Raw genomic sequence first — 26,964 nt, 5'->3', positions numbered from 1 at the left:
AGAGCTCTCTCTCTTGTGAGAAAGCTTCCCAGATGGAAGCTGCAATGTCTTTTGCATTTTACATTGTCACTTAGTCTTAGAAGCGACATGTCATCACTGGCTATATGCGATTGATCACACGGACCTTCCTGGTCCAGCGTATAAGGGGACCATCCAAGGATGTGAGCACCAGGAGAAAGCGTTCATTGGAGACCATCTTGGAGGCTGCCAACCACCTTTGTATAAACACAGAAAAATGTATTTATCCATTTTCAGTTCACATTTAGGTTGCTTCTAGTTTGGAGCTGTTATGAACAACATCTGTGAATGGTCTTGTACGTGTCTATTTGTTCACAGTGCATACATTTCTGTTGGATAAATACCTAGACATGTCATTGCTAGATCACTGACTATGCATAATGTCAACTTCAGTAACTAATGGCAAACTGTGTAACAAGTTGATATTACAAATTTATAGTCCTCCCTGGAGTAGATGAAATATCCAGTTGGTATGTATCCTCAATACCAGTTGGTATAGTCCATCTTTTCAACTTCTGCCATTCTGGTGAGCATGGAGTGATAACTCATTGTGATTTTAAATGGCACGTCCCTGATGAATAAAGAGCTTGAACAGCTTTTCATATATTTTTTCGGCCCTTAAGGTATATTTTGTGAAGTAGTAGACCTGGACACACAGCAGTCAGACCCTCCTTCAGGGAGGTGGTCAGCAGAGAGCCTTAGGCAGCAGCTCCTTTAGGGTCGGCCAGAGAACCACCCTGTCCCAGGTCACGCTGTTCCTGGGAGCCCCTGCCCTGACTGAGCAAGGCCATGTCAGCCTGACACAGGACACGTTAACAAGCAATATCACTCCTGAGCCACAGCAGATTGGCCCAGACATTGCTAGGCTGACATCGAAGTTCAAATCCTACCTCTGCCCAATCCTGCTTCCTCCCCTTTTTGTTCAGAATAAACATCTTGCACCACAAACTCCTTCTCAGGGTCTACTTCTGAATGACCCAGCCACCTTTTAAGCCTATTGTCCATTTTCCTATTGAGTTGTCTTTTTTTTTTTTTCCTTACCAATTTGTAGGAGACTTTACTTAGTACGGATTCAAGTGCTTTGTCAATTACATGTGTGGCAAATATCTTCTCCTGTCTGGGTCTTGCCTTGTTCGTTGCTTTATTGTGTCTCTGAAAACCAGAAGCCCTTCATTTGGATGTAATTTAATTAATCACATTATTTTTTTTCCTTTTGAGACATGCTCTTTGTATCCTACCCTAAGGCCATGACGAGATTGTCCTGTATTATATTCTAACAGCTTTTATTGTTTTGTCTTTCAAATTTAGACTTACAAGCCACCTGGAATTAATTGTTGTGTAAGGCATGAGATGGGGGCCATATGTCATTTTTCCCCGGATGGATATCCCATTGTCCCAGCACATTTTGAAGATGCCTCCTTCCCCCCACTGTTCTGTGTGCCAACTTGTCACATATGTCAAGTATGTCTGTCCCCACGTGTGGGTCGGTTTCTGGATTCCCACTGGCCCCTTTGTCTGCTCTTGTCCCAATACCACAGTCATAATCCCCATTCTCTTTCAAGCCCACTCGGAGTGTTCCACTGAAATTGCCCTTATGAAGATTAGCAACAACTCCTCTTGGCAAATCCAATGGTCGATTCTCAGTCCTCAGTTCGCTTGCCTTTTCAGCTGCAGTTGACACTGATACCCACTTCTCGCTGTCACAGGGTCTTCCGGACACCATTGGTTTTTCTCCATGGGTGCAACTGGGAGTGCCATTCACTTCAAATCAGAGCTGCAGAGAGGGCGCCAAACCTGTTCTCCACACACTCATACATGTTCTCCACACACACATACACACACACACATACATACACACATTCTCCACACTCACACACACGTCCTTCACACACACACATTCTCCACACTCACACACACGTTCTCCACACTCACACACACGTTCTCCACACTCACACACACGGTCTCCACACACACACACACACACACACATTCTCCACACTCACACACACGTTCTCCACACTCACACACACGGTCTCCACACACACACACACACACACACATTCTCCACACTCACACACACGTTCTCCACACTCACACACACGTTCTCCACACTCACACACGTCTCCACACTCACACACACTCTCCACATTCACACACACGTCTCCACACTCACACACACGGTCTCCACACACACACGCACATACACACGTTCTCCACACTCACACACACAAGTCCTTCACACACACACACGTTCTCCACACTCACACACGTCTCCACACTCACACACACTCTCCACATTCACACACATGTCTCCACACTAACACAAGTTCTCCACACACACACACGTTCTCCACACTCACACACGTTCTCCACACTCACACACACGTCTCCACACTCACACATACAAGTTCTCCACACTCACACACATAAGCTCTGCACATTTACACACACACAAGTTCACACACACACTTAACTTCCCACGACAATTCTACCCCATGGCAGTGGCTTGAAGACTAAAATCCAGGAATTTTGTTACCATCCCTCCATTTCAGCTCTGCTGCTACTAGGTTGCAGAGGGGGTGAGGGAGGCAGGCACTTGGTTCAATGGGATTACAAAAGTACCTACTAACAAATGCAAAGGAAACTGCAAACCACACTGAGATGGAGGAAGACTTTCCTTGCTAGAGATTTTGTTCTCACTCTAGAAACTATTCTTTTTAACACACTGACACATTCACAATCTCGGTTTTGGTATTAGCAAACCTAAACCCATCTGAAATGCACTGTGCTTGCAGTGTCACTCCTGACATTTTGTGAGATACCCTGTCATTAAGTCAGTGCACTAGAAGGATGTGGGGGTTTCCGTGTATAAACGATGCTCTGAATCCTAACACGACTGTCTCACTTCCAAGTCTCAAAAGCATTTTGCTGAAAATCACATCCTTATAATTTCCATAATAGGCCTCGATCAGTGTGTTGTGAGGAGGGCTGGGGTAGATAGGGCAGGATCCTTTGGATCCTGAGATGAGGAGGAAGTGCAGCGTTCTGAACCAAGAGTTGGGGGAACTCCAAGACACCAGGAAGGGGTGTCTTGCCTCCCTTCAACCTGGGGCCCCTCCGGATGCTCCCCATCATTCTCTCATGTGTCGAGAAGAGGAATTGTAGGCTTTGGGAGAAATTTGGAAAGTGATGCACATGATAGCCAGTGACTGGAGTCCCAAGAACGTGGCACAAAATAAATGAAGTTGAGGAAATTTGGATGTGATTAATAAAGGAAGCAGACTAGTTTTGCAAAGATACAGATGCAGACTGATGTAGAAATGCAAGAGCCTATCGTACTCCAGAAATATTAGTGAATATTGCCTTGGGAATCTGCAATATAATTTAGAGGTCATGATTTTTTAAATCTCATTGAATTCTAGTCACATGCCTAATTTTTTTTATCAAAATATCAGCAAATTTGATTGCCCTCTCTATTCACCTGCATCATCTCTAAATAAATACATTTTCACAGCTAGAAACAAATTTCCCCTCAAAGGATGATCAGGTGCCAGCATGACTGTTCAGAAAAATATTTCAGAGGGTCCTCAATTATTTCAACCAATGGGGGTTCCAAACACTCCCTGGCTTGGCAGCGTCTCAGGAAGGACATGGCTAATGGAATGGCGACTCTCCGACCAGTACGCAGACTCACTGGAGGCAGACAATCGGTTTGTTGGGAAGAGTGTGGAGGGTTGTTGTTTGGGGGAAGGACAGGCTTTGGGGTTGAGGTTTTGGGAAGGGATGCAGAGAGCAATAAAAAAAATCTTTTATGGTTACAATATACAAGAGTGTTCACTTTTTACACACCCTTTTTCCATGGTCATACTGGACCAGTTTCAACTTGGAAAATTCTGGGTATTTTTCAGTTGGTGAACTATCTTCATTTGTAATATAAAACTGTCTTGACAACAAGGTAAGAGGCTTACATGCACATTATTCTCCAGGACGATGACCTCGCTGGTCCTCACGTTCGCTAAATAGAACTCACACCCTTTGAAAATATGTGCTCTGTATCTCTTTGTAAATAGAGGTTCTATATATTTTGAACTCGAACTTTTGAGACAATTTCCGTGGATATCTCATGTTTCTGTACACAGCTTTGCTTGCAGATCCTTTAGATTAGGTTTTCTGAGCTCAAAATTCTTCAGCTGTGACACAAACACACTGCATGTGCAGCGCCCGCCTGGGCTAATCCACACACACACCCCCAATGGAGCCAGGGGGACAAGAGGAGCAGATGGGGAATGAAGCTCCCTCGGCCTTCGGTGCCTCTGACCTGGGAGTGCCGTCTTGTGCCAGTGTCCGTGGCCCTGTGGTGGGTTAACTCATTAGCTTGCACAGAGTAAAAATCTCAGACCTTTCATAGTTCTTAAAAACATCCAAAAAATTTAAATTTGTAGAAAAGGATTTCTTTGTCCTACCTGACTTCTTACCTCTCTCAAGTAAACAATCTAATACAGTTCTGACACAATGAACAAATATGGATTGTCTCCTGTGGTTTGTTGCAAAGGGACTTAATGTTTCCAGCCAGAAAACTGAGAAGTGAGTTGAATGTATTAAAGGACACACATAGGAAAGGAAACAGTTATATAGGAATAACAGAGATTAAAGGAAAAGGAAATAATTCTAGAATTCAGAAATATAAATGCATTAGAAAGCATGTCTTAAATTGTGGTTCTTAGTCCCGCAAGCTAAACCATCTGTACTTCTGAAAAGTGCAGCCATAGCGCCCTCTACTGGAACCACACTGAAAACTACAGGTAACCGTTTGCAGTTGCTTTGTGGACTGCACTCCTCCGTGGCATCCACTGCTGCCATTATCCAGATTTTAACCTCAAATAGACAGACCTCGGAACCTCAGGTGTTCAGAGGTGAGAGGAACACAGTTCCCTTTGCAGACCCAGCTTGACAGGTTTTGCTGAACCACTTAGTGCTGAAGAGAGTGGATAGCCCTTACCACACTCACCTTTAATTTGTAGCAGCCACTGATTGTGGGGACCACTAACAGAGCTGCAGCCTTTGCTGGAAATCAACCACCAGCCCCTCTGCCCTTACCTGCCCCACTTCCATTCCATGGGCCTCTCCCTTCTTCCAGTAACCCCCATCACCAAGCCGGCTCAGTTCCATCACCGAAAGCATCACTTTGCTCCTGGGCTACTGTAGGGCGAGACACAGTGAATGCCAACCCTTCAACTCCAGCAGAGTAGCACAACTGTGAACTCAAATGGTGATTTGCCAAAGGTCCAAACCTTAATTTTAGCTTAAATGTCACCCTATCAGTACTTCAAACACAGAGTTTCCAAATGTTTTTACCATGCATTGACATCAGAAGGAATAATACACCAATAAAATGTATTATTTATTTATAAATTATAGAAGTGTACAATTGAACAATATATTGTGTACATTATAAAACACACAAAAATAGAAATTTAATTTAAAGGATGAGATTAAATACAAATAACCATTTTAACATTTCCCCAGTGGACGGATCATCCCATGCCCTGCGATGTGCACCCCCGCCTGAGACCACAGCCCTAGAGCCTGCCAATGACTGCTGCATTTGGATTTTTAGCTCAGGTTACAAAAATGTACAAGGTCACAGCTTTTTTTTTTTTTTTAAGTTTTGCAAAATAGCCCTAGCATCAAGTTTAAATATGTAAAGATGCTTAATGTTAACTTCTTAAGATGTATTTGGATTAATCACAACACAGCTGGTAAAATGTCACATTATGGTTCACTGTTAGGCTGTTTCACTTTAAGGCAGACTATAATAGGGGATTTCAAGGAGTTGAGTAAGAATATTTGGGGAGAAAAATGCTTTAAAGAAAGGTCGAGGATTTGCTTTCTTTTTTAAGCCAATAAACAGCTAGCACCGAAAAATATAATCCCTCTGCCTACAGACTGAAAAAAAAGACATTCCAAACAATGGATATTAGCTAATGCTAAAGGATTAAAATAGATTGCCACACATCTGCCCTGATACTAGTGAGTCCTTAGGAACACAAATTCTTGCCCTGACTGGTTAGAGCATTGTCCTACACACCAAGGTGGCGGGTTTGATCCCTGCTTAAAGGATATACTGCAATCAACCAATGAATTCAGAGGTGGAGTAAATGAATGTTTCTTTCTTTCTCTCTAAAATCAATCAATAAATAATTTTTTAAAAAAGAAAATACAAATTTTTTTTTCATAGCCCCAGTATCCAATCACAGACTCAGGCACACAGACACTCAGTAAATATGCAATGAATGATGATCAACAATCCCCAAAAACTATCAGAAGTGCTGAATTCCATTTGAAAGGATTGTTGCTAAAGAACGTTCCAATATCTGGTTTTGACTGGCTGAAACAAGTAACCGGATAAGGATTGTGATCAAGAATAATATGCTCAGCCCCAGCCAGTGGCTGTACACCAAAAAGGCTGTGGGTTTGATGCCTGATTAGGGCACATACCGAGGTCACGGGTTCAAATCCCGATTGGGGTGTGTACAGGAGGCAGCTGATTGATGTTTCTCTCTCTCTCAAATCAATACACATATCCTCGGGTGAGGAATAATAATATGCTCAGAGCCTCACTGCATTCAACACCTCTCTCCCGTCCCCTCCCCTTCTCCAGCTCTGCTTCCCCCAGGGCCTAAGCTTCCCACCACAGAGTGGAGCAATTCGGATTGACAGGCTGGTCCTTCACCTCTCAGTGCAAGCTGAGAAACACAACAGAACATTTATTCTATACAACCTCATTCAATGTGCCCCTTAATTTTAAAAAACTGACCAAAAATTTTAAAGGACATGAACATCTGACTTTGAGATTGAGTTATGCACATAGAAGGCAGCGTGGGGCCTCAAGTTTTATAACCCTAACATTTACAACTGCTAGACTTTTAATTGTGGTTTCCCCTTGGGAGAGCTTTTTGTTTTAATAGGAACTTCACCAATTACAAAGATAAAAATATTATGCAACTTAATTTTATAATGTTTCACTTTGTATACCCACACTGTTTTCACCTATATGTTCATGTATCCTGTTGACAAAATGTCACTTTCTTGATGGGAACAAAAACGTGAACTACACTCAGTAAGGGTTTCCATTAGATTAAATGCAAACCAGGGTACATTTAAGTCAGTTCTCACTAGTAAATCTCAGTTAAGGGAAAGAAAAATGGGATGCAGTTTCCAGACTTGTTGGAAAGATGAACCATAACCTGAAGGCTCAAGGCTTTCATTACTGTGGTATGGAAAGAGTTTACTTAATGTACTCATTAGAGAAAAATGTACTTATCTTATCAGGAAGTACACATACAGGGTGGGGCAAAAGTAGGTTTATAGTTGTGAGTACATGAAACAGAGTTTATTATTGTATTATTTATTAATTATTGCATTATTTTCCATATGAACAGCTGTAAGCCTACTTTTGCCCCACCCTGTATATCACCAGAAGGGCAAGGGAAAACCAAGTGGTGGGTTGAGGTGATGCTGTTGTGGTGAGCACTGTGGGGAGTTACTGGGTTGTGAAATCATCCTTACTAGAGTCAAACAGAAAGAAGCCAGTTATTTCAATAAACTGATAAAGCCTCTTTAAGAGAAAACAGCCAATAGAATAGGCATTCCTTTCTTGGAAGAATTTTTCACGAGAATCATGACCTATGCATGTTACACACTGTTTGGTTTGCTCACTTTGCCTTCACGCCACACGCGTTCTCTAGCCTCCCCTTTCACAGATGCTACAGGCTGGCTCACTCCCTTCCACCACCACCAGCTGCCTCCCCTGCCACCGGAGCTTCCCAGTAAAACCTGACTCAAAAATTAAACCCACTCCTGACTTGTAAAATGAAACAAATCCTCAATGGCACTCCTGCCTGCCAAGGAAGGGTCTCACACCTTTAAAAAAGAAAAACAGGTGATTAAAGTTCCAATGGAAAAACTACTTTCACTGTATCTCAGAAAAGAATACATCTTAAATTTAGAACCCCCAAAAACATTCATGTTTCTGGTAATTTTCAAGTTTTATTTCCAATTACTGGAGTAACAAAATACCAGTACTAATTCTGCATGGAAAGTGGCAAACTTTTAAATACACAAGGTCACAAATTAGTATTCCGATAGTACTTTGGCCTATGAAGATTTTGATAGGACAGTATTATTGCAATCAGTCCTATAATATTAGAAACTTATGCTGCCTCCATACCTAGTCATGAAAATAATCATCTTACTTCAACGATTCATCACGTATACATTCCTACTCTTTATGAGCACTCTCCTTCTAGGATGTAGCGTGAGAGGGAAAATCCTCCCGTTGGTGGGTTTTCTATGGTATACAGGAAGAGCAGTCACTTCAGCAGTAATGTACAATATTAAATTTTTAGTTGGAAAATAAAAGAATTATCCTATTATATCCTTTCTCTGGGAGTAAAAAGACACACACCATTACAAACGTAAAACGAGTCAAACTTCTATTTTATTGACAGGAGTCCAAAATGAATACAAAAAATGCCTCCTCTGCATTTATATATATTTTTCCTTAAAAGGCTTGTGATAAAATCAGGTAGATTAAAAGCTATGAATGTGTTTCAGCTTTTATAATGAACCTTTAAAAAAAGGTTTAATAACCTAAGTCACCACATCAGAGAACATATGGTCCCACAATCATTTTTAGATCTATAGCTTATAAAAGAACTAGATCCTGCATTGATCTGCTCAAACAGAGGCTTAAAAATGTTTTAAGCCATTAAAAGCCATTTTAATAATCTGTCTATTAACTCTGGGAAATTAAGAAAGGAAAATCCCAAAATGTAGCCCTCTATTTAATGTGGAATGTGAGAGAATGCCAACTTATGATGATGACAGCTAAAAATAAAAAGTTTAAAGCTATAAATGGAACTGTGATAAATAATCTTGTATCACTGCAAAATGTCAATAAATGATAGCGCTTACCAAGATGAAAACTTGAGCAGATGTTACTTAAAACAGAGTGATGTTTATCATACTTTGTTTGCTAAAACTAAAACTGAACAAAGAAGTTGCTCATTTATAGACTGTTTTTCATGTACTTTTTCTTTTACTGGGACCATAAATTGATCAGATAATACATAGCCCACACTTCTGGACATTATAACAAAGGGTTTATTATCATTTGCAAATGAAGTAAATGCACCCTCCCATACTTGAAAGGCTTTAACAAGCCTTAAGCATTTTTCAGACTGTACCAAGGCACCAGCACTGCCTATGTTATATTATGCATCCATTTCTAGGAAAGAATACCTCCCTCAACATCAGTTCTGCACTGTTTCTGGTTTATTATACACTTCCAAAACAGCAAAAAATTGCAAACATGTGCAAATATGGTCCATTTGTAGTCTTGCTTAGTCATCGTCTTCCTCTTCTTCTTCCTCTTCCTCAAAGCTATCTTCAAAGCCCTCGCTGTCCTCCTGGTCTTCATCCCCCTCTATTGCTGTATCCCACTGTGGATGATTTTCTGGCACAGGCTTAGCCTCATGAACTTCCAACTATAAAGAAGAATTAAATGTAGACAACAGAAATGTTGATAGATATAACTGATTTAAAAAAAAAAAAAGTTTTCTTTGACCAAAGCAGTTATGAGTAACTAGAGGCCCAGTGCATGAATTCGTGCACCAGTGGGATTCCTCGGCCTGGCCTGCAGGACTGGGCCAAAACAGGCTCTCTGACATCCCCCAAGGGGTTCCGGATTGAGAGAGAGCACAGGCCGGGCCGAGGGACCCCACCGGTGCACCATCGGGGCCAGAGAGTAACGTAGGAAGTTGGCCAGTTGGGGAGGGACTGCGGGAGAGCTCCAGAGCGTGTCCAGCCTGTCTCGCTCAATCCCGATCAGCCAGACCCCAGCAGCAAGCTAACCTACCAGTCAGAGCATCTGCCTCCTGGTGGTCAGTGGACATGATAGCAACTGATCGACCAATCGACTGTCTGCCCCCTGGTGGTCAGTGCACGTCATAGCGACTGGTCAACTATCTGCCCCCTAGTTGTCAGTGCATGTCATAGCGATTAGTCAACCAGTCAACTTTCTGCCCCCTGGTGGTCAGTGCATGGCATAGCCAGCGGTTGAGTGGCCTTAGCATATCATTAGCATATTACACTTTGATTGGTTGAACGAATGACCGGACGACCGGACACTTAGCATATTAGGCTTTTATTATATAGGACTAGAGTTTATGGTCATAACTCTAAATTTGAAGTATTCATTTAGAACAGACGTTCATCCCAGAAATAAAAAGGTAAATCTATTAACATGTAAATGTAGTTAAATTTCTGTTTGATAGTTTGATTTTATAGAAGCTATACTATTTATTCTGTGGCATGAAAGATTAATAATTGTTAATTCCTGAGCAAAAACAATGAGTGATGTCTTCATGTCTTCTGCTGAGGAAAAAAAACTCAAAGAGGTATTTTGTAGCCTCCAGACTCGTGAAGCAAAATTCTACAGCCAAGGGAAAGACATATGGTACCCTTGTGGGAAAAGAGGTGTGCTTTTACTGGCTCCCTTTACTCTGGGACTCCAGTCCACATGAAATGATACTGTAGCACAATCTTCCTAAGCCAACAGAATGCTTTCACAAAAATCCTGCAGCGAAATAGTGAACACTAAGGGGAGTATGGTTCACATGACACTTACACAGAGTATATGCTCTAAAACGCTAAAGAGTAAATTACCTTCAAAAGTAATAAACAGCGTTTTTATATACCAATAATGAACCATCAGAAAAGGAAACTAAGAAAACCCCATTTACAATTGCATAAAAAAAAAAAAAAAAAAGCCCCTAGGAATAAATTTAACCAAGGATGTAAAAGACCTGACTCAGAAAATTATAAGACACTGAAGAAAGAAACTGAAGAAGATACAAATAAGTGGAAGCATATACTATGTTCATAAATAGGAAGAATTAACATCATTAAAATGTCCATACTGCCCAAAGAAATCTATAGATTCAATGCAATACCTATCAAGATACCAATGGCATATTTCACAGAACTAGAATAAATATTCAAAAAAATGAATATGGAACAGCTGTCCATGAGGAAACTCCTAGCGATGGGGTCTTTAAAGGGTAGCTTTTACTCTTCTGTTTATTCTAAACAACTGTTGTCACTTAGAAGTCCCCACTATGAGCTCTAAGTCTCTGTGCTAAATGTTTTACATACTTTATTTTGACAACGTTGACCTTTATCTGAGCAACACCAGTTGAGAAATTTCCCCATTCTTTTGTGTTCTGGGAGATGACTAAGTGTAAAGGATCCTCTGCCCTCTTAAATGCAAAGGTAGGACCATCTCCATCTTTACTCATGACCCCCATAAAACTTGAGGATGACACACCCTTGTTTATCGAGAGTCCCTTCCTTTTGATACAACGAACCTTTTCCCTATTACAGTAACCTAAATAATCTCCTTAAAAGAAAGAAAAATTAATAAACAGGCCAAGAGAATCTGTGGGAAAACACATTATCCTTTTCTAAAGAAAACAGAACCCCTATAAAGTTACAGCACATTAAAAGGTATCACTTAAGTAGTTTATAGTCAAGATTCTAAATTATTACAGTAATTTATATCTAAGATTCTAAATCGTTAACACCCCTTTAACTCAACAAATTTGGTTTATTACTGAAAAATAGTCCATCAAATGTATCATATAAAGTATGAGATGAACTCTTTTTCCATTACTCTACATTTTACACTTCTTCAAATAGATAACCACATTTACTGAAGAGTCACTATTCTTACCTTCAAAGGTTTTATCTGATCCAAACCCATATAGGAGTCTGATCTCAAAAACACTGTATACTGATAATTTCCAGGCTTGCCTGGTGCAGGAAACTTCAGTTCTACCTGGAAGAAAAATTAGCACTTAAAACCTGTATCTTGAGGAGTGGAAAAAACATCACAGCACTCCTAAAATTCCTTCACCAGAGTATTTAATAGCTAGGTGTTTACTCAGATGACAGCCTAACAAATGCTACAAAAGTTCTAACAACAGCAAATATGTATATGATAATTATGTCATACATTATATATACTATACAAAAGGAAATAAAATTAGGCAGAATTGATAGGGTTAATTTGTATCACCATAATTTAAGAAAGTATATTTAAAGCAACAAAGTTCTTTGTTGACCATCACACCCTGACAACTTGAAGAAATGAAGCAGGTAAGGTATAAAAGTAAAATGAAATGTTGAAATAAAATAGACTTCACCAGAAAGGTAATAATTCTTGCCAAATTTACTTATTTCTAAAATAAATGCTATGAAATAATAGAATATATATATATTGGTCCTTGCTGATGGTTCCTGGCACAGAGCTCCTCAAATCCCTATAACTCTCTAAGTGACAAGCACACTAGGAGCATCTTTTGTTCTAATATTTGCTCTCTGACCCTGGTTCATAAATCCTTTGAAATTTCCTGGGTGATAGGAATGTTTTATTCGAATGAGGTGACTCCTGGTGGACTCCTAGATAAGAACTGGTCACCAGAAAGACAAGCCATGATTAGAGAAGCTTAGAACTTTCAGTCCCCCACCCCATTCTCCAGAGAAGGGCTGGAAATTGAGTTAATGATCAATCACACCTATATGATGAAGCCTCCATAAAAATTCCCAAACAAAGGGTTCAGGGGAGCTTCTGAGACTGTCAACACATGGAGGTGCTGGGAGAGTGTATACTCAAAAAGAGCATGACAGCTCCATGCCCCTTCCCACATACCTTTCTTATCTATCTCTTGCATATGGATGTTCTTTATATTCTTTATCATATTCTTTTATAACAAAATGGTACACTTGTTTCCTTGAGTTCTGTGAGCCATTCTGGAAAATTACTGAATCCAGGGAGGGAGTCATGGGACCCTGATTTTTAGCCATTTGGTGAGAAGTACAAGTGTCAACCTAGGACTTGTGAGTGGCACCTGAAGTGGGAAAGTGGGGGACAGCAGTCTTGTGGGACTGATCTTAGCTGGTGAGATCTGACACTATCCAGCTATACCGGCAGCATTTAATTAAACTGAAGGACACTCAGCTGGCATGATAGAGAATTGCTTGGTGTGGGGGCAAACCACACATCTGTGTCAGAAGTGTTGTGAGGATGTTAGTAATGTGAATGAGTAAAGCAGAAACACAGGAGAAGTTGTGTTTTTCCTTTACAAATGCCCAATGCCTTAAAAGGTCAAGAAGATATTTTATTTCCTATCAAATCATAGCCTTCAAATACAGAGTTACAAAGTCTTAGAAGTTTTAATTCTACTTGGACAAAGGAAGAATACATATTTAAGATAACATTTGGAATTTCTGGTTATCTGCCTCCAATCTCCAAAATTCAGATTTTGTAGGCAAGATTATGTATTACAATATGCCATTAAGCCCCAATTGGGTTGCTTAGTTGGTTAGATCATCATGAGGGTACATCAAGGCTGTGGGTTTGACTTCCTATCAAGGCACATACAAGAATCAACCAATAAATGCTTAAATAAATGAAACAACAAACTGATGTCTATGTCTCTCTCTTCCTCTCTCTCTCTTTCTCTCTAAAAATCAACTTAATTATTATTTTTTAAATTTTTAAAAATATGACATTAATACAAACTAGAAAAATATGATGGGAGAATCTCTTTTTTTATTGATCTCACAGTTTGGTGTTCCTAACAACTAAAATACAAAAACCTAAAAATCATAAAAGAAAAATTACTTAATCACATTATTAAAAAACTCCAAATAAATAAATGGATAAGCAAATATGTATAATTTTGCTTGGTAAAAACAATCGTTAATAGTAAAACAAACTGGGGAGAAACATTTGCTATACATATAACAAAGAGCTATTTTATTAACATTAAAAAAAAATCTAAAACCAATTAAAAGACCAATAACCTGACAAAAAAGAACAACAGTCACAAACACATACAAAATGAAATACAATTCAAACACCCTGATTTTCAATCTTCAGACTCACTCATTAAAACTACACTGAATACAACCAGCAGAGTAAAAATTGATGCAGGCAAGAATCATCAATGTATGCTAAAATGAGTGGCTAAGAGATTGTTGAAGAACAGGATAGTCACATGGTACCCAAGTATCACCTCCCCCGCCTCCCCAGGTTAGGGGAAAAAAATAGCTTTCACAAGAGAGAAAAGCTTTAACTAAATGATCAACCATAATATCAGCAATATGGGAAGAACTGTTACATTTATGCCCTTGATATAATGCACTAAGGTTACAGCATCTGCGTAGTATTTTGGCCAAAAATATTTAAGATGAATATAACCATGAGTAACTAATGAGACAAATTCAAACAAAGGAATATTCTACAAAATGCCTTGCCTAGACTCCTCAAAAATATCAATGGCATGAAAAATTGAAAAAGAAAAAGGCCAAGGAAGTGTTCTAAAGAAGAATGGCAACCAAATGTAATATGTGATCTTTGATTGGATCCTGAATTTAAAAACAAAACTAGCCCTATCCCACATGGTTGAGTGGTTAGAGCTTCAGCCCATGCACTAAGGGTCCCAGGTTTGATTCCCAGACAAGGGCACATACCTGAGTTGCAGGTTCAATCCCAGACCCCAGTCAAGGTGTGTGCAGGAGGCAACCAATCGATGTGTCTCTCTCACATCGATGTTACTCTCTCCTCTCTCTATCCCCCTCTGCCCTCCCTTCTACTCTCTAAAAAGCAATGGAAAAAATATCCTCACTCCTTGGGTGAGGAGTAAAAAAAAAAAAAAATCAAGAATAAAAAAGAAAAGCGCTCCCAAGGGGTAAAATATGTTCATCACAACAGTGGCCAATGCCACATAATCAAAAATTCCACACTACAAATCTAATCACCCATTCTTACATTTTTAGGAAAGGTATATAACTTAGCACTAACCATACATTTTTGTACAATGCAATGAAATTCTAGAGAGAAGGAAAGGCATATGTTCTTAGACACGGTGAAAACCTTCAAAAATAAGTTGAAAACAAGTTTTTTCAAAGACTGACCAAGTTGCCTACCTTAGCCATTCAAACTTTACAAATTTTAAATGACCTTCCCCCAGGAGACATCAGAGAATAGTTTAAAATGTCTTAAAATGCAATAAGCCAAATATGATAAACTGTTTTCTAAAGACAAATTTTATGAAGCAGCATGATGATGAGATGCTGTACACTTGTAAAAACTAAAATACTATTGTTGGACAGTTACCTCTTCTGTATCTTTCAGTGTACACACATGATATGGCATAGATATTAGTGTCTGCTCCTTCCTATCTGCAATATAAAGCCACCACCATTCTTGTTTTTCCTGCAAGCGAAAAAAAGAGTATAAATCATCAGAAAGAACTAGAGAAACAGTTTTGCCTTGTTTCGATTAAGAGGTATTATCCTTGTTTTAGTCATTGCTGTATTGTACAAAATAGATGTATAAGAAATATTTACTGAACAAATAAATTTTTCTTATCCATTTGCAGATCTGCTCTCCAAAAGAATTTTGTATCGAACTTTGGGGTTTCCAATGGCCCCTTAGGCCTTATCAGTGGGCCTCTGTATTAAAAAACCCCTGATTAACCTTAAGAAAGCTAAAAAAGAAGATATTCTAAAAAAAGAAAACAGTATAAACTATTAAAATGGCATCTAGCAAATAATCTTAGTAATCTCAGCTAGTAATAAGCAAAAGCCAGAAAGTAGGAGTGGAAGAGACTTGGGCAACCAAATGAGAAATCAATAAATTGAAACACATTACTCATAAGAGACCATCTTGAAATCTAAGAGTCTATACCTTTCACTGCACATGATTTTTATATTAATAAGTTCAGCATTTTTAGGTGTACTTCATAAAAGATTAGAAACAGAAAAGGAGTGGTTAAAAACAAAACAAAAACACCTGTCACCAGAAAGCACAGCAGGGACATCAGGGAGAACCAACGGAGACAGAAAAACTAAAAAAACAACCAAAAACAGATGACGAAGCAGCCTGGAAGCACTGAACTCCAGTCTGCTTGTTACCATCACTACATTACCGTACATCAGTGGTTGTTTAGTCATCTGCTTAGGACAGATATCTTTATAAAATAGCTTAAAAAATGTTTTGGAGCCAACAATAAAATTAACTCTAGAATATTCTAAATACTTAACCAAAACAACAACAGACTATTCTAAATAATCATCAAAAGAAGGTTAAAAAAATAACTTTTTACTGAAGTTTCATAGGAAAAATGTTTGTGTTTAAGCTAAAATCACTTGCACTTCCCATTTTATTTTAACCGTGAGGCATTAAAATTAAAAGCTCTTTTGTTTAAATGACTTAAAAGCAATTTAAAAAAAGTAATACAACATTAATAAGCAGAATAAATAAATCACAAGAACATGTTACATGATTAACCCAACCTCAGCTTAACCTGAGGGTTAGGACGACCACAACAGGTATATGTGTATGTATATAAGTTTATCTGTGTGTTTTGCGCACACAAAGTGGGTAAAAACATAAGTGCCTGAAAGTGGAGTATTAATGCCTGGGCTTTGTGGGCCACAGAGTCTGTTTAAGTACTGAACTCTGCCATTGTAGCAGGACGAGAATGAATGTGGCTGTGTTCCAGTAAAACATTTACAATAAAACTTCATTCACAAGAGCGGGAGGGAAGGAGATCTGTCTGCATGCTGCAGTTTGCCAATTATGTTTTAAAGCCACACAGGCCTGGGTTATTTCATTCCTCTAACCCAGGGGTGGGCAAACTTTTTGACTTGAGGGCCACAATGGGTTCTTAAACTGGACCGGAGGGCCGGAACAAAAGCATGGATGGAGTGTTTGTGTGAACTAATATAAATTCAAAGTAAACATCATTACAGAAAAGGGTACGGTCTTTTTTTTTTTTTTTTTTAGTTTTCTTCATTTCAAACGGGCCGGATCCGGCCCGTGGGCCGTAGTTTGCCCACGGCTGCTCTAACCATTGCTTTTCTCTTCTGTTCAATGATGAGTGCCTACCTCAGGCTGTGTAGTAAAGATGAACTGAGATCATACAAGTAAAATATGTTATAATGTCTAGCATAAAGATAGTAATAAATAAGTTATGATTATTAGTGAAGTGAGGTAAAGGCCTCTGTTATTTAGGTAGTTGTGACATTTCACTGTCAGAACATGCATGTAACATAGGAAGCACAGAGATATGTTCAAGAACATGCATTTCTTCTTTACTTCTCCACTTGGAGAATGCCTCTCTCTCCCTTCTCCCAGGCTACTTATTAAAACGAGACTCATTCCAGAATGTTTATTAAGAAGCATGGGAATATCAATCTGTGGCATGGCACCTGTGCCTAAACTCTGATGCACATCCTGAAAGTGGAAAAGATGCTCTACCCAGAGTTATTTGCACATTAAAATTGTTTTTCTGTTGTGTATGATTCCCAACCATTCTTAACATACTAAATATAAATATAGTAAATGAGTTTCAATAACATGAAAGTCAATTATTAATATAAATCTTTAAGTGGGTAGTGTGGTAGTTAGGGTAGTTGGGTAGATACTTGGGAAGTAGACAAGTAAACATTAGAAAAGTCCTAAATAAATATTATCTGATAAATGGTACTTTGAGATGCTTAACATGCAGATGCAGATTATATTGGGAAAAGGTATTTTTACTGCTAAAATGTTCTAAGAAAGTGAATGAATATTATGCCTGTTAACTAAGCATGGACTAAAATGAAACTGTTACAAGGATAAAAATTATGCAGCTTAAAGAATCCCATGGCGTCGAAACCGGTTTGGCTCAGTGGATAGAGCGTCGGTCTGCGGACTGAAGGGTCCCAGGTTCGATTCCGGTCAAGGGCATGTACTTGGGTTGCGGGCACATCCCCAGTAGGAGATGTACAGGAGGCAGCTGATCGATGTTTCTCTCCCATCGATGTTTCTGACTCTCTATCTCTTTCCCTTCCTCTCTGTAAAAAAAATCAATAAAATATATATTTAAAAAAAAGAATCCCATGGCACTTTTAAAAATAAATCACTGAGTGAACTTATTTGCTTGATTTCAGGAGCCCTGTGGTTGGCAGACGACCAATGCAATGGGAAAAATGCCCCTAACAGATGGGCTCATGTTCAGGACATGCCATGGATCAGCGTGTGCATTAAGATGGAATCCTGGGCTGACGTCTCACCAAGTCACAACAAAAGTCTGTCAGAGCGACTCATTAATTATTAGGAAAGCCAAATTACTTAGGAATTTGCTTTCAGCAGCTCCCAGCAACTCTGCATTGACAGAGCAGAAAGCAGGGTTATACATGAAATCACCTGCCAAACATGAGTGATAAACATAGGTTCTATGGCAAAGCTGTGAGGCAATCTGCAGGACAGCTTCCCTGAACTGAGGCAACTACTTCTTAACCTCTAGCCACAGACAGAATCATCCACAGAAGTGAAATGTCAAGCAAATCCCATTCATTTGAAAGACAAATATAGCCTATCAAAGAGATCAAAAGTTGAGCAGGCCACAAGCACAAAGTAAACAAGGACAAGGGAACAAGCAGCATTGCAATGACCTGACGTGAGCCAGAGGCTCAGCCACACTCACAATTACTGACCTTCAGCTGGTCCCACAACTGCCAAAGTCTGAGGCAATTACTGGGACCACAGCAAGTTTAGTAGCTCTAGGCGGCCAGTACAGGACTCACAAAGAAAGCCCATGGGAAAAGTTTAAGAACTCTCATCCTATTTAAAACTTGACAGAAGTGAAAGATTCACAATAGCTACCTAGCTAGAGCCAAAATATGCATTTGTATGAGTAGCTGCCTGAACTGTTAATGAGAAATCATAAAACACAACCGTTAGTAATCTTCACACATGCACAGAGAACCACAAAAGTTCTTAAGAAGTTAACAATCCTCTTTTTAAACACATAATTCATATAGAGATATATCCTTCATGGTTCAATACCCGATCAGGGCACAGGCCTGGGGTCTGGGCTTGATCCCCAATAGGAGGTGTGCAGGAGGCGGTCGATTGATGATTCTCTCTCATCATTAATGTTTCTATCTCTCTCTCCCTCTCCCTTTCTCTCTATAATCAATAAAAAACATACCTTAAAAAAAGAAATATATGCTTCAGAAATGAGGCCTATCAAGAACAGACCGCATTTAGCACATCTGAGCCAGTACCCACCACAAAAGGATAAATGGCAACTGAGAATATATGAAGAGAAAGTGAATGGAATAAGGAAAACACTAGGCCATGTGTAACTCACCTCAGGAAAGTAAAGACTATAAACAGGATGTGTTATCTTTGACTTGGTTTCCAGTAGAGCTCGTTCCTTTCGCTGTATACTTTGTTGTAATTCTTGCCACTCCTAGTAAAATAAAAATTAAATGAAGTCAAGTATGTTTTCAATCATTTTGAGGAGCTTCCATCTTATTCTATACTAGAGGCCCGGGGCACGAATTCATGCACAGGTGGGGTCCGGCCGATCCGCCCCAGTCAGGCTGAGATTGGCCCAGGCTGGCCCGGGGGTGCTGCCCCTGTCACGCACAGAGCAGGGCCCATCAGGGGGGTTAGGGCTCCGTACCCTGTCACGCACAGAGCAGGGTCAATCAGGAGGTTGGGGAGCTTCCCCTATCAGGCACAGAGCAGGGCCAATCAGGGGGTTGAGGAGCTCCCCCCTGTCACTCACAGAGTAGGGCCGATAGGGGAGTTGGGGCACGGCCCCCTGTCACACTCAGGGCAGGGCGGATCAGGGGGTTGGGGTGCCGCCACTGTCACACTCAGGGCAGGGCCGATGGGGAGGTTATGGTTCTACCCCATCACACACAGAGCAGGGCCTGTAGGGGGGGGGGGGGTTGGGGCGCCGCCCTCTATCACCCACAGAGCAGGGCCAATCAGGGGGTTGGGGCGCCACCACTCTCACACTCAGGGCAGGGCCAATGGGGAGGTTATGGCTCTACCCCATCACACATAGAGCAGGGCCCGTGGGGGGGGGGGGGGGGGCGCTCCCTGTCACACACAGAGCAGGGCCGATCAGGGGGTTGAGGCACTGCACCCTGTCACACACAGAGCCGCAGGGCAATCAGGGGGTTGGGGAGCTCCCCCCTATCAGGCACAGAGCAGGGCTGATCAGGGGGCTGGGGCACCTTCCCCTGTCACGAACAGAGCAGGGCGGATAGGGAGGTTGTGGCCCTGCCCCCTGTCACACACAGAGCCGCAGGGCGATCAGGGGGTTTGGGCACTGCCCCCTGTCACGCTGATCCCGGTGCTGGGAGGCCTCGCGGCTCCACTGATCCCGGTGCTGGGAGGCATATTACCCTTTTACTATATAGGATAGAGGCCTGGTGCATGGGTGGGGCTGGCTGGTTTGCCCTGAAGGGTGTCCTGGATCAGGGTGGGGGTCCCCACTGGGGTGCCTGGCCAGCCTGGATGAGGGGATGATGGCTGTTTGCAGCTGGTCACACACCCTTCAGGGTGGGGGTCCCCACTGGGGTGCCTGGCCAGTCTGGGTGAGGGGCTGAGGGCTGTTTTCAGGCCGACTGAAGCTCCTAACTGCTCCTTTTTTTCTTTTCTTTTTTTAATTCTGGGCCAGGTTTAGCTCTGGCTCCAGCTCTGAGGCCTCTGCTGCTGAAAGAAGGTATCTGGTTTGTTTAGGTTCTATAATCGAAACTCTGTATCAACTCCAGCTCTGAGATCCCGGCCGGCTGAAAGCTGGTTTCTGGAGTTTTGCTTAGCTTCTATATTTGTTACAATGTTTCTTAAACTGCAAGCTCAGACGCCGGCAAGTCAGGCGGGGAATGTTGGAGTCCTCCGTCACTGAAGCAAGCCTCATGTTAGTTTCAAGCTGCCTGGCTGCCGGCCGCCATCTTGGCTGGCAGTTAATTTGCATATCTCCCTGATTAGCCAATGGGAAGGGTAGCGGTCGTACGCCAATTACCATGTTTCTCTTTTATTAGATAGGATTATTCCTGAAAATGCTAACTACTGCTAAGTTCAGTTCCACCAATCTGATCATGTCCCTGCTCAAAACTTACAACACTACTTTTCATGAATCAAATCTAACTCGTTTAGCATGACCACAGTTCCATTCACAATCTGACCTGGCCCATCTCTCCAGTCTCCAATCACTGCCTTCCTCCTTGCACTCTTTATTACAGTCATTTCAAGCTACCTAGACTTCTCTGAACTCACAAAGCTATTTCACTTCTCCTAAACCAGCCGTGGGCAAACTACGGCCTGCGGGCCGGATCCGGCCTGTTTGAAATGAATAAAACTGAATAAAAAAAAAAGACCATACCCTTTTATGTAATGATGTTTACTTTGAATTTATATTAGTTCACACAAACACTCCATCCATGCTTTTGTTCCGGCCCTCCGGTCCAGTTTAAGAACCCATTGTGGCCCTCGAGTCAAAAAGTTTGCCCGCCCCTGTCCTAAACCCTGTTTCCATTTTTGTTTTCCTCTTTCTCTACCTGACAAATTCCTACTCATTATTCTTTCAGGAGCATCTAAAGCGGTGGTTCTCAACCTTCCTAATGCCATGACCCTTTAATACAGTTCCTCATGTTGTGGTGACCCCCAACCATAAAATTATTTTTGTTGCTACTTCATAACTGTAATTTTGCTACTGTTATGAATTGTAATGTAAATATCTGATAGGCAGGATGTATTTTCATTGTTACAAATTGAACATAATTAAAGCATAGTGATTAATCACAAAAACAATATGTAATTGTGTATGTTTTCCGATGGTCTTAGGCAACCCCTGTGAAAGGATCATTCGATCCCCAAAGGGATAGCAACCCACAGGTTGAGAATCGCTGATCTAAAGCCTGAAGTATAAGTCCCTAAATTCCACCAATTTCCCTCTGCTCTCTCCTTGGTGCTATAACTGCACCCTGCTCTAAATGTGCATAATTTCTTTTGTACTCTAATGTTTTGTTTACCGCCTTGCCCACTACCCTACTATCATTCAAGGGCAGAAACTGTTTCACATTTGGCTTTGCCCTCCTGTCATCTAATGCAGTGCTTGGAATATGACAGATAATGGATAATTATTCGTTATTTGTATAATTTTTGTCAATTGAATGAATGCATTTTTGGTCATCTGAAGAGACTTGAATCCTAAGAATCTACTCTTCTAACCCTAATAGACTCAGAAAGGAATACGTAAACTCTTTCTCAAAGCAAGGCTGGGGATAATTTGATAGGTTTTAATTTTCTGACTATCAGTTTAATTCCCAAAGTATGGCCCAGCCTTCGTGGCTCAGTGGTTGAGTGTTGACCTATGAACTAGGGATCATGGTTTGATTCCCAGTCAGGGCACATGCTTGGGTTGAGGGCTTGGTCACCAGCGGGGGGCATGCAGGAGGCAGCCGATCAATGGTTCTCTCATCATTAATGTCTCTGTGTCTCTCTCTCTCTCTCTCTCTCTCTCTCTCTCTCTCTCTCTCTCTTTCTCTGAAATCGATAAAAATATATTTTTTTAAAAAAATCATCGTTATTTGTTTTCCCACCACTCCCAAAAGCAGTACATTATTTCCTTTACTTTCATCCTTGCCCTTTATCTCTTTTTCTCTCCTAAACCACTTATTTTAGATAAATGGCTCAGTCAAAAAGAACAACACAAACATAAAGAAAACAGTTGATCAATTAGAGATCATTTACTGGGAATTTGTAATGACCATTATTTGTCCACCAAATATTCTTTTCTATTGTCCTCCCATAAATCATGTGAAACTTAATGCCATGCCATGAGATTTTTTTTCTATTCTCTATAACTTCACAATCTTATTAAGAAACTCCTCTTTCCTTAATGTCCAATATACCTCTTGAAATAAGGTGGCTTTCTATAAATGTTAGCATTTCCCTTAACCAACCTCTTGACATTAGAGTTAACAGTAATGTTTCTTTACCCTAACCATTACATTGAACTTCTGAGAGACTCTTCCCAGTAAACTGATACCTATTTCATAACCCACTTTTCTTTACTCATACTTCCAGACATCTCTAGAACTGAAAACTGCTTTAAGAGATTGAACTGACGTCACCTCAGACCCGGATCCTAATCTACTTAGCAATCCAAACTTTAAGAAAATTAGCCAGCCGAAACCGGTTTGGCTCAGTGGATAGAGCGTCGGCCTGCGGACTGAAGGGTCCCAGGTTCGATTCCGGTCAAGGGCATGTACCTAGGTTGCGGGCACATCCCCAGTAGGAGATGTGCAGGAGGCAGCTGATTGATGTTTCTCTCTCATCGATGTTTCTAACTCTCTATCTCTCTCCCTTCCTCTCTATAAAAAATCAATAAAATATATTTAAAAAAAAAAAAAAAGAAAAGAAAATTAGCCAGCTGGTGTTGCTCACTTGTTTGAGCATTGTCCCACAGAAGGTCACTGGTTCTATTCCCGGTCAGGGCACATGCCTGGGTTGCAAGCTCAATCCCCCGTAGAGGGTGTGCAGGAGGCAGCCAAGATGTTTTTATCTATCCCTCTCTCTGAAATCAATAAAAACATTTTGAAAAATAGCAAGAAAATTAGCATTTCCAATCCTTGTTAGAAACTATTTTCTTTATAATTCTGACCACTATTCCTCAAATATATTCCTAAAAAACAATACAGGGTTATAAAATATACTGGAAACAAACTGACAAGCAAAGAAACAAGCAAATAAACAATAACAATAACCAAAATTATCATTAGAGTTATAATTCCAATTATTTAAATCCCTAAGTCTTACTGCTTCATCATCTTTGTTTTGTTTTTCATCTTGCTCTCTATCGGAGTCTCTGTCACTACCATCCTCTTTTTCACTCTGGGAGTCTCTATTTTCTTCTTCTTCAGAGTCACTGCCTTTGTCAGAAACTTCTTCTTCATCTTCCTTTACTGCAGCTTCCTAAAAGGAAAAAGCAAGCACAAAGGTCCTGAGTGTCTCAATGACTATATGACTCCGAGTCCCTGAATGTCACTTATTTAATATAGCTCAAATCACAATTTCACTACTTCTGTAGAATTTTAGAGAATTATAAACATTCTTACTTATAAATATGTGGGAGTCAGGCTGAAAGGCTTTAACATTTGGCTTATCTGTCTATTGTTAGACATTTTATTCATTTTTTATACTTTGTAAAATAAAAATATTTTATTCCTATTTGCAAAGTATACTACCACAATGGCTAAGATGGCTCATACTTCAAAAACATACATTATGCAATATATTTATTTGAAGAGGGAAAATAGAAAGTTTATAGAAAAGTACTGTTTAAATAGTTCAATATTATCTTCTATAACTGATAGAGTATAATGCGGTAAGGAAAGCTAATATCCTAAACAAAATACTTACTAGTCTATTTCAAGAAGTAAAAAAAAAAAAGAACAGCAAAATTCAACGCAAAAAAAGTAGAAATAAAACAGATCAGAAATCAATTAAAGAGGAAGCAGATATACAGAAGGGAAACCCAAACAAAACTAAGTTAGTTCTTTGGAAATATTAATAAAATTGGTAAGTGGGAAGCGGGGGCATGCTAGAAGGGGTCAATGGGAAACTATAGGGGATATATGTAATACTTTCAATAATAAAAGGTTTTTTTAAAAAGAAAGACAAAAAAATTTCCTTGGATAATCCATAACATGAATAATTCAAATATAGATAAATGAGAGTTGGCAATATATCACAGAGATAATTTTGTATTTTTCAGAAAGAAAACCAAAGTTCTCTTTAAAATAATAGTAAATAAATAAAATTGATAGGCATTATTAGGCAAGACTAACTGACCAAAGGGAAAACAGATAAAAAATACAAATTACCAACATTAGGAATAAGAGACATAACTACATATCCAAAAGACATTAAAAATTAAGGACATTATTATTAGCTTTATGTCAATAAAGTTGATAAATCAAGAAGAAATGGACAAATTCCTTGAAAAACACAATTTTGAAAATTGATATAAGAAAAAAGTAGAATATTTTGAGAATAAGAACTCTATAACTAAACCCAGATGGCTTCTCTAGATAATTCTTCCAAATAAGAAAGAAACAAATCCAATCTTACATATACTCTTCCAGGAAAAAGAAAGATAAACTACTTCCTAATTTGTTTAATGAGGTAAACCCAATACAAAACATGTGAAGGATATTACAAGAAAGGAGAATGATAAACCAATATTTTTTCATAAAAACAGATTTAGAAATCCTAAACAAATATTATCAAATCCAGATAAATATAAAAAAAGGATACTATGTTATGACAAATGAGATTTGTTCCAGTAATGCAATGATGGTTTAAAAATTTTTAACACATCAATATAATTCACCATATTAACAGAAAGGAAAAAAATCAAAAAAATTGTCTCATTAGATGGAGTTTAAAAAACTTTTAATACAAATCAGTATCTGTTCATAAAAATTCTCAGCATGGAAAGAGAGGGGAACACTTTCTTAAAATGATAAAGGATGTCTACAAAAACTTTAGAGCTAACATCACACTTAATATGAAATAATGTTTGCTTTCTCCCCGAGATCAATAAGACATGGATAACCATCTTCACTTCTAATCAACATTACACTGAAAGTTCTAGCCAGTATGTTAACAGAAAAAGGAAGAGCATACAGATTTAAAAAGAAAAAAAAGCTAAACTGTTATTTCCAGATGGCATAATTGTATACATAGAAAATCTTTTTAAAAACATCTACAAATGGTGAGAATTACTGTCAATTCATCAAGACTCTTTGATATAAGGTCAGTATTTAGAAAATAACTGTATTTCTATACATCAACAATTAAATATTGCAGAATGATTTTTTATTATTATTTTTTTTGGTAGCTTAAACCAGCAGAAGTTTATTGTCTTACAGTTCTGGGGGTTAGAAGTCTGAAATCCAGGTGCTGGCAGGGCCATGTTCTCTATGACTGTTCTATGCCAATGCCACACTATCAATTAATTAATTATGGTGGTTTTATGTTAAGTCTTGAAATATGGTAGTGTAAGTCCTCAAACTCTTCACTTCTTCAAAATGTTCTTGACTACCATATTTAGATCCTTTGCATTTCCAGCTAAAACAATTTTTTTTTTTTGGGTGAAAATTGATTTAGCTGGAAATGCAAAGGATCTAAATATGGTAGTCAAGAACATTTTGAAGAAGTGAAGAGTTTGAGGACTTACACTACCATATTTCAAGATTTAACATAAAACCACCATAATTAATTAATTGATAGTGTGGCACTGGCACAAGAATAGACAAATAACCAATGAAATGATTTAAGAATCCATAAACACATCTGCACATACACTGTTATAACCATTTGTTTTAAAACAAATCACCATTGCAATTCAGACAAGAAAGGATGATCCTTTTAACAGATGATGCTAGAATAACTGGTCTATAATCCCTATCTCACACTACTCACAAAAATTAATTCAAGATGTATCACAGTGCTAAATATAACAAGTAAAATAATAATACTTCTAAAAGAGAACAAAAATATCTTCATGTTCTTGGGATAGGCAGAAATGTCTTAACCAGGACACAAAAGAACTAATCATAAAAGACTGATGAAATAGACTTCATTAAAATTAAGAACCACCAAAAGCTACCATGAAGAGTAAAAAAGGACTAATATCTAGAATATATAAAGGAATCCTACAATTCCATAAGAAGACAAACAACCCAATAGAAAAAGAGGATATCCAAAATTATCAGTAAGCATATGAACAGGTGCTCTATATCATTAATCTGGCAAATACAAATAAAAACCACACACAGGGATACTATAACAGATCTACCACAGGTGGTTAAAATAAAAAAATAAAAATAAAAAAAGATTGGTAAAACCAAATACTGGTGAGGATGTGGAACAAATGGACTCATTATTTGCTGGCAGGAGCATAAAACGGTACAACTTTGGAAGACAGATTCTTTCAATGAGTTAAAACACACACCAAT

At 39.3% G+C, this 26,964-nt stretch overlaps 1 protein-coding gene across 5 annotated transcripts in view; it reads right to left on the bottom strand.

Annotated features, from left to right (window-relative positions):
- Positions 1-5,666: 5,666 nt before the first annotated feature.
- Positions 5,667-26,964, bottom strand: part of SEC63 (SEC63 homolog, protein translocation regulator) — a 75,557-nt gene continuing 54,259 nt past the window's right edge. For all 5 annotated transcript variants that reach the window (XM_036316180.1, XM_036316177.1, XM_036316179.1 and 2 more), the window contains 5 exons: positions 23,759-23,914; positions 19,290-19,391; positions 15,263-15,361; positions 11,813-11,917; positions 5,667-9,566 (listed from right to left, as the gene is read on the bottom strand). In XM_036316180.1, the coding sequence (XP_036172073.1) occupies positions 9,423-9,566; positions 11,813-11,917; positions 15,263-15,361; positions 19,290-19,391; positions 23,759-23,914 (606 nt within the window). In that variant the 3' untranslated portion in view covers positions 5,667-9,422. The remainder of the gene's footprint in view (positions 9,567-11,812; positions 11,918-15,262; positions 15,362-19,289; positions 19,392-23,758; positions 23,915-26,964) is intronic.

Source organism: Myotis myotis, unplaced genomic scaffold (assembly GCF_014108235.1).
Source record: "Myotis myotis isolate mMyoMyo1 unplaced genomic scaffold, mMyoMyo1.p scaffold_m19_p_7, whole genome shotgun sequence".
NCBI classification, from domain to species: domain Eukaryota; kingdom Metazoa; phylum Chordata; class Mammalia; order Chiroptera; family Vespertilionidae; genus Myotis; species Myotis myotis.
The sequence above is the reverse complement of the archived record's forward strand: the minus strand, read 5'-3'. Positions and strand labels throughout refer to the sequence as shown.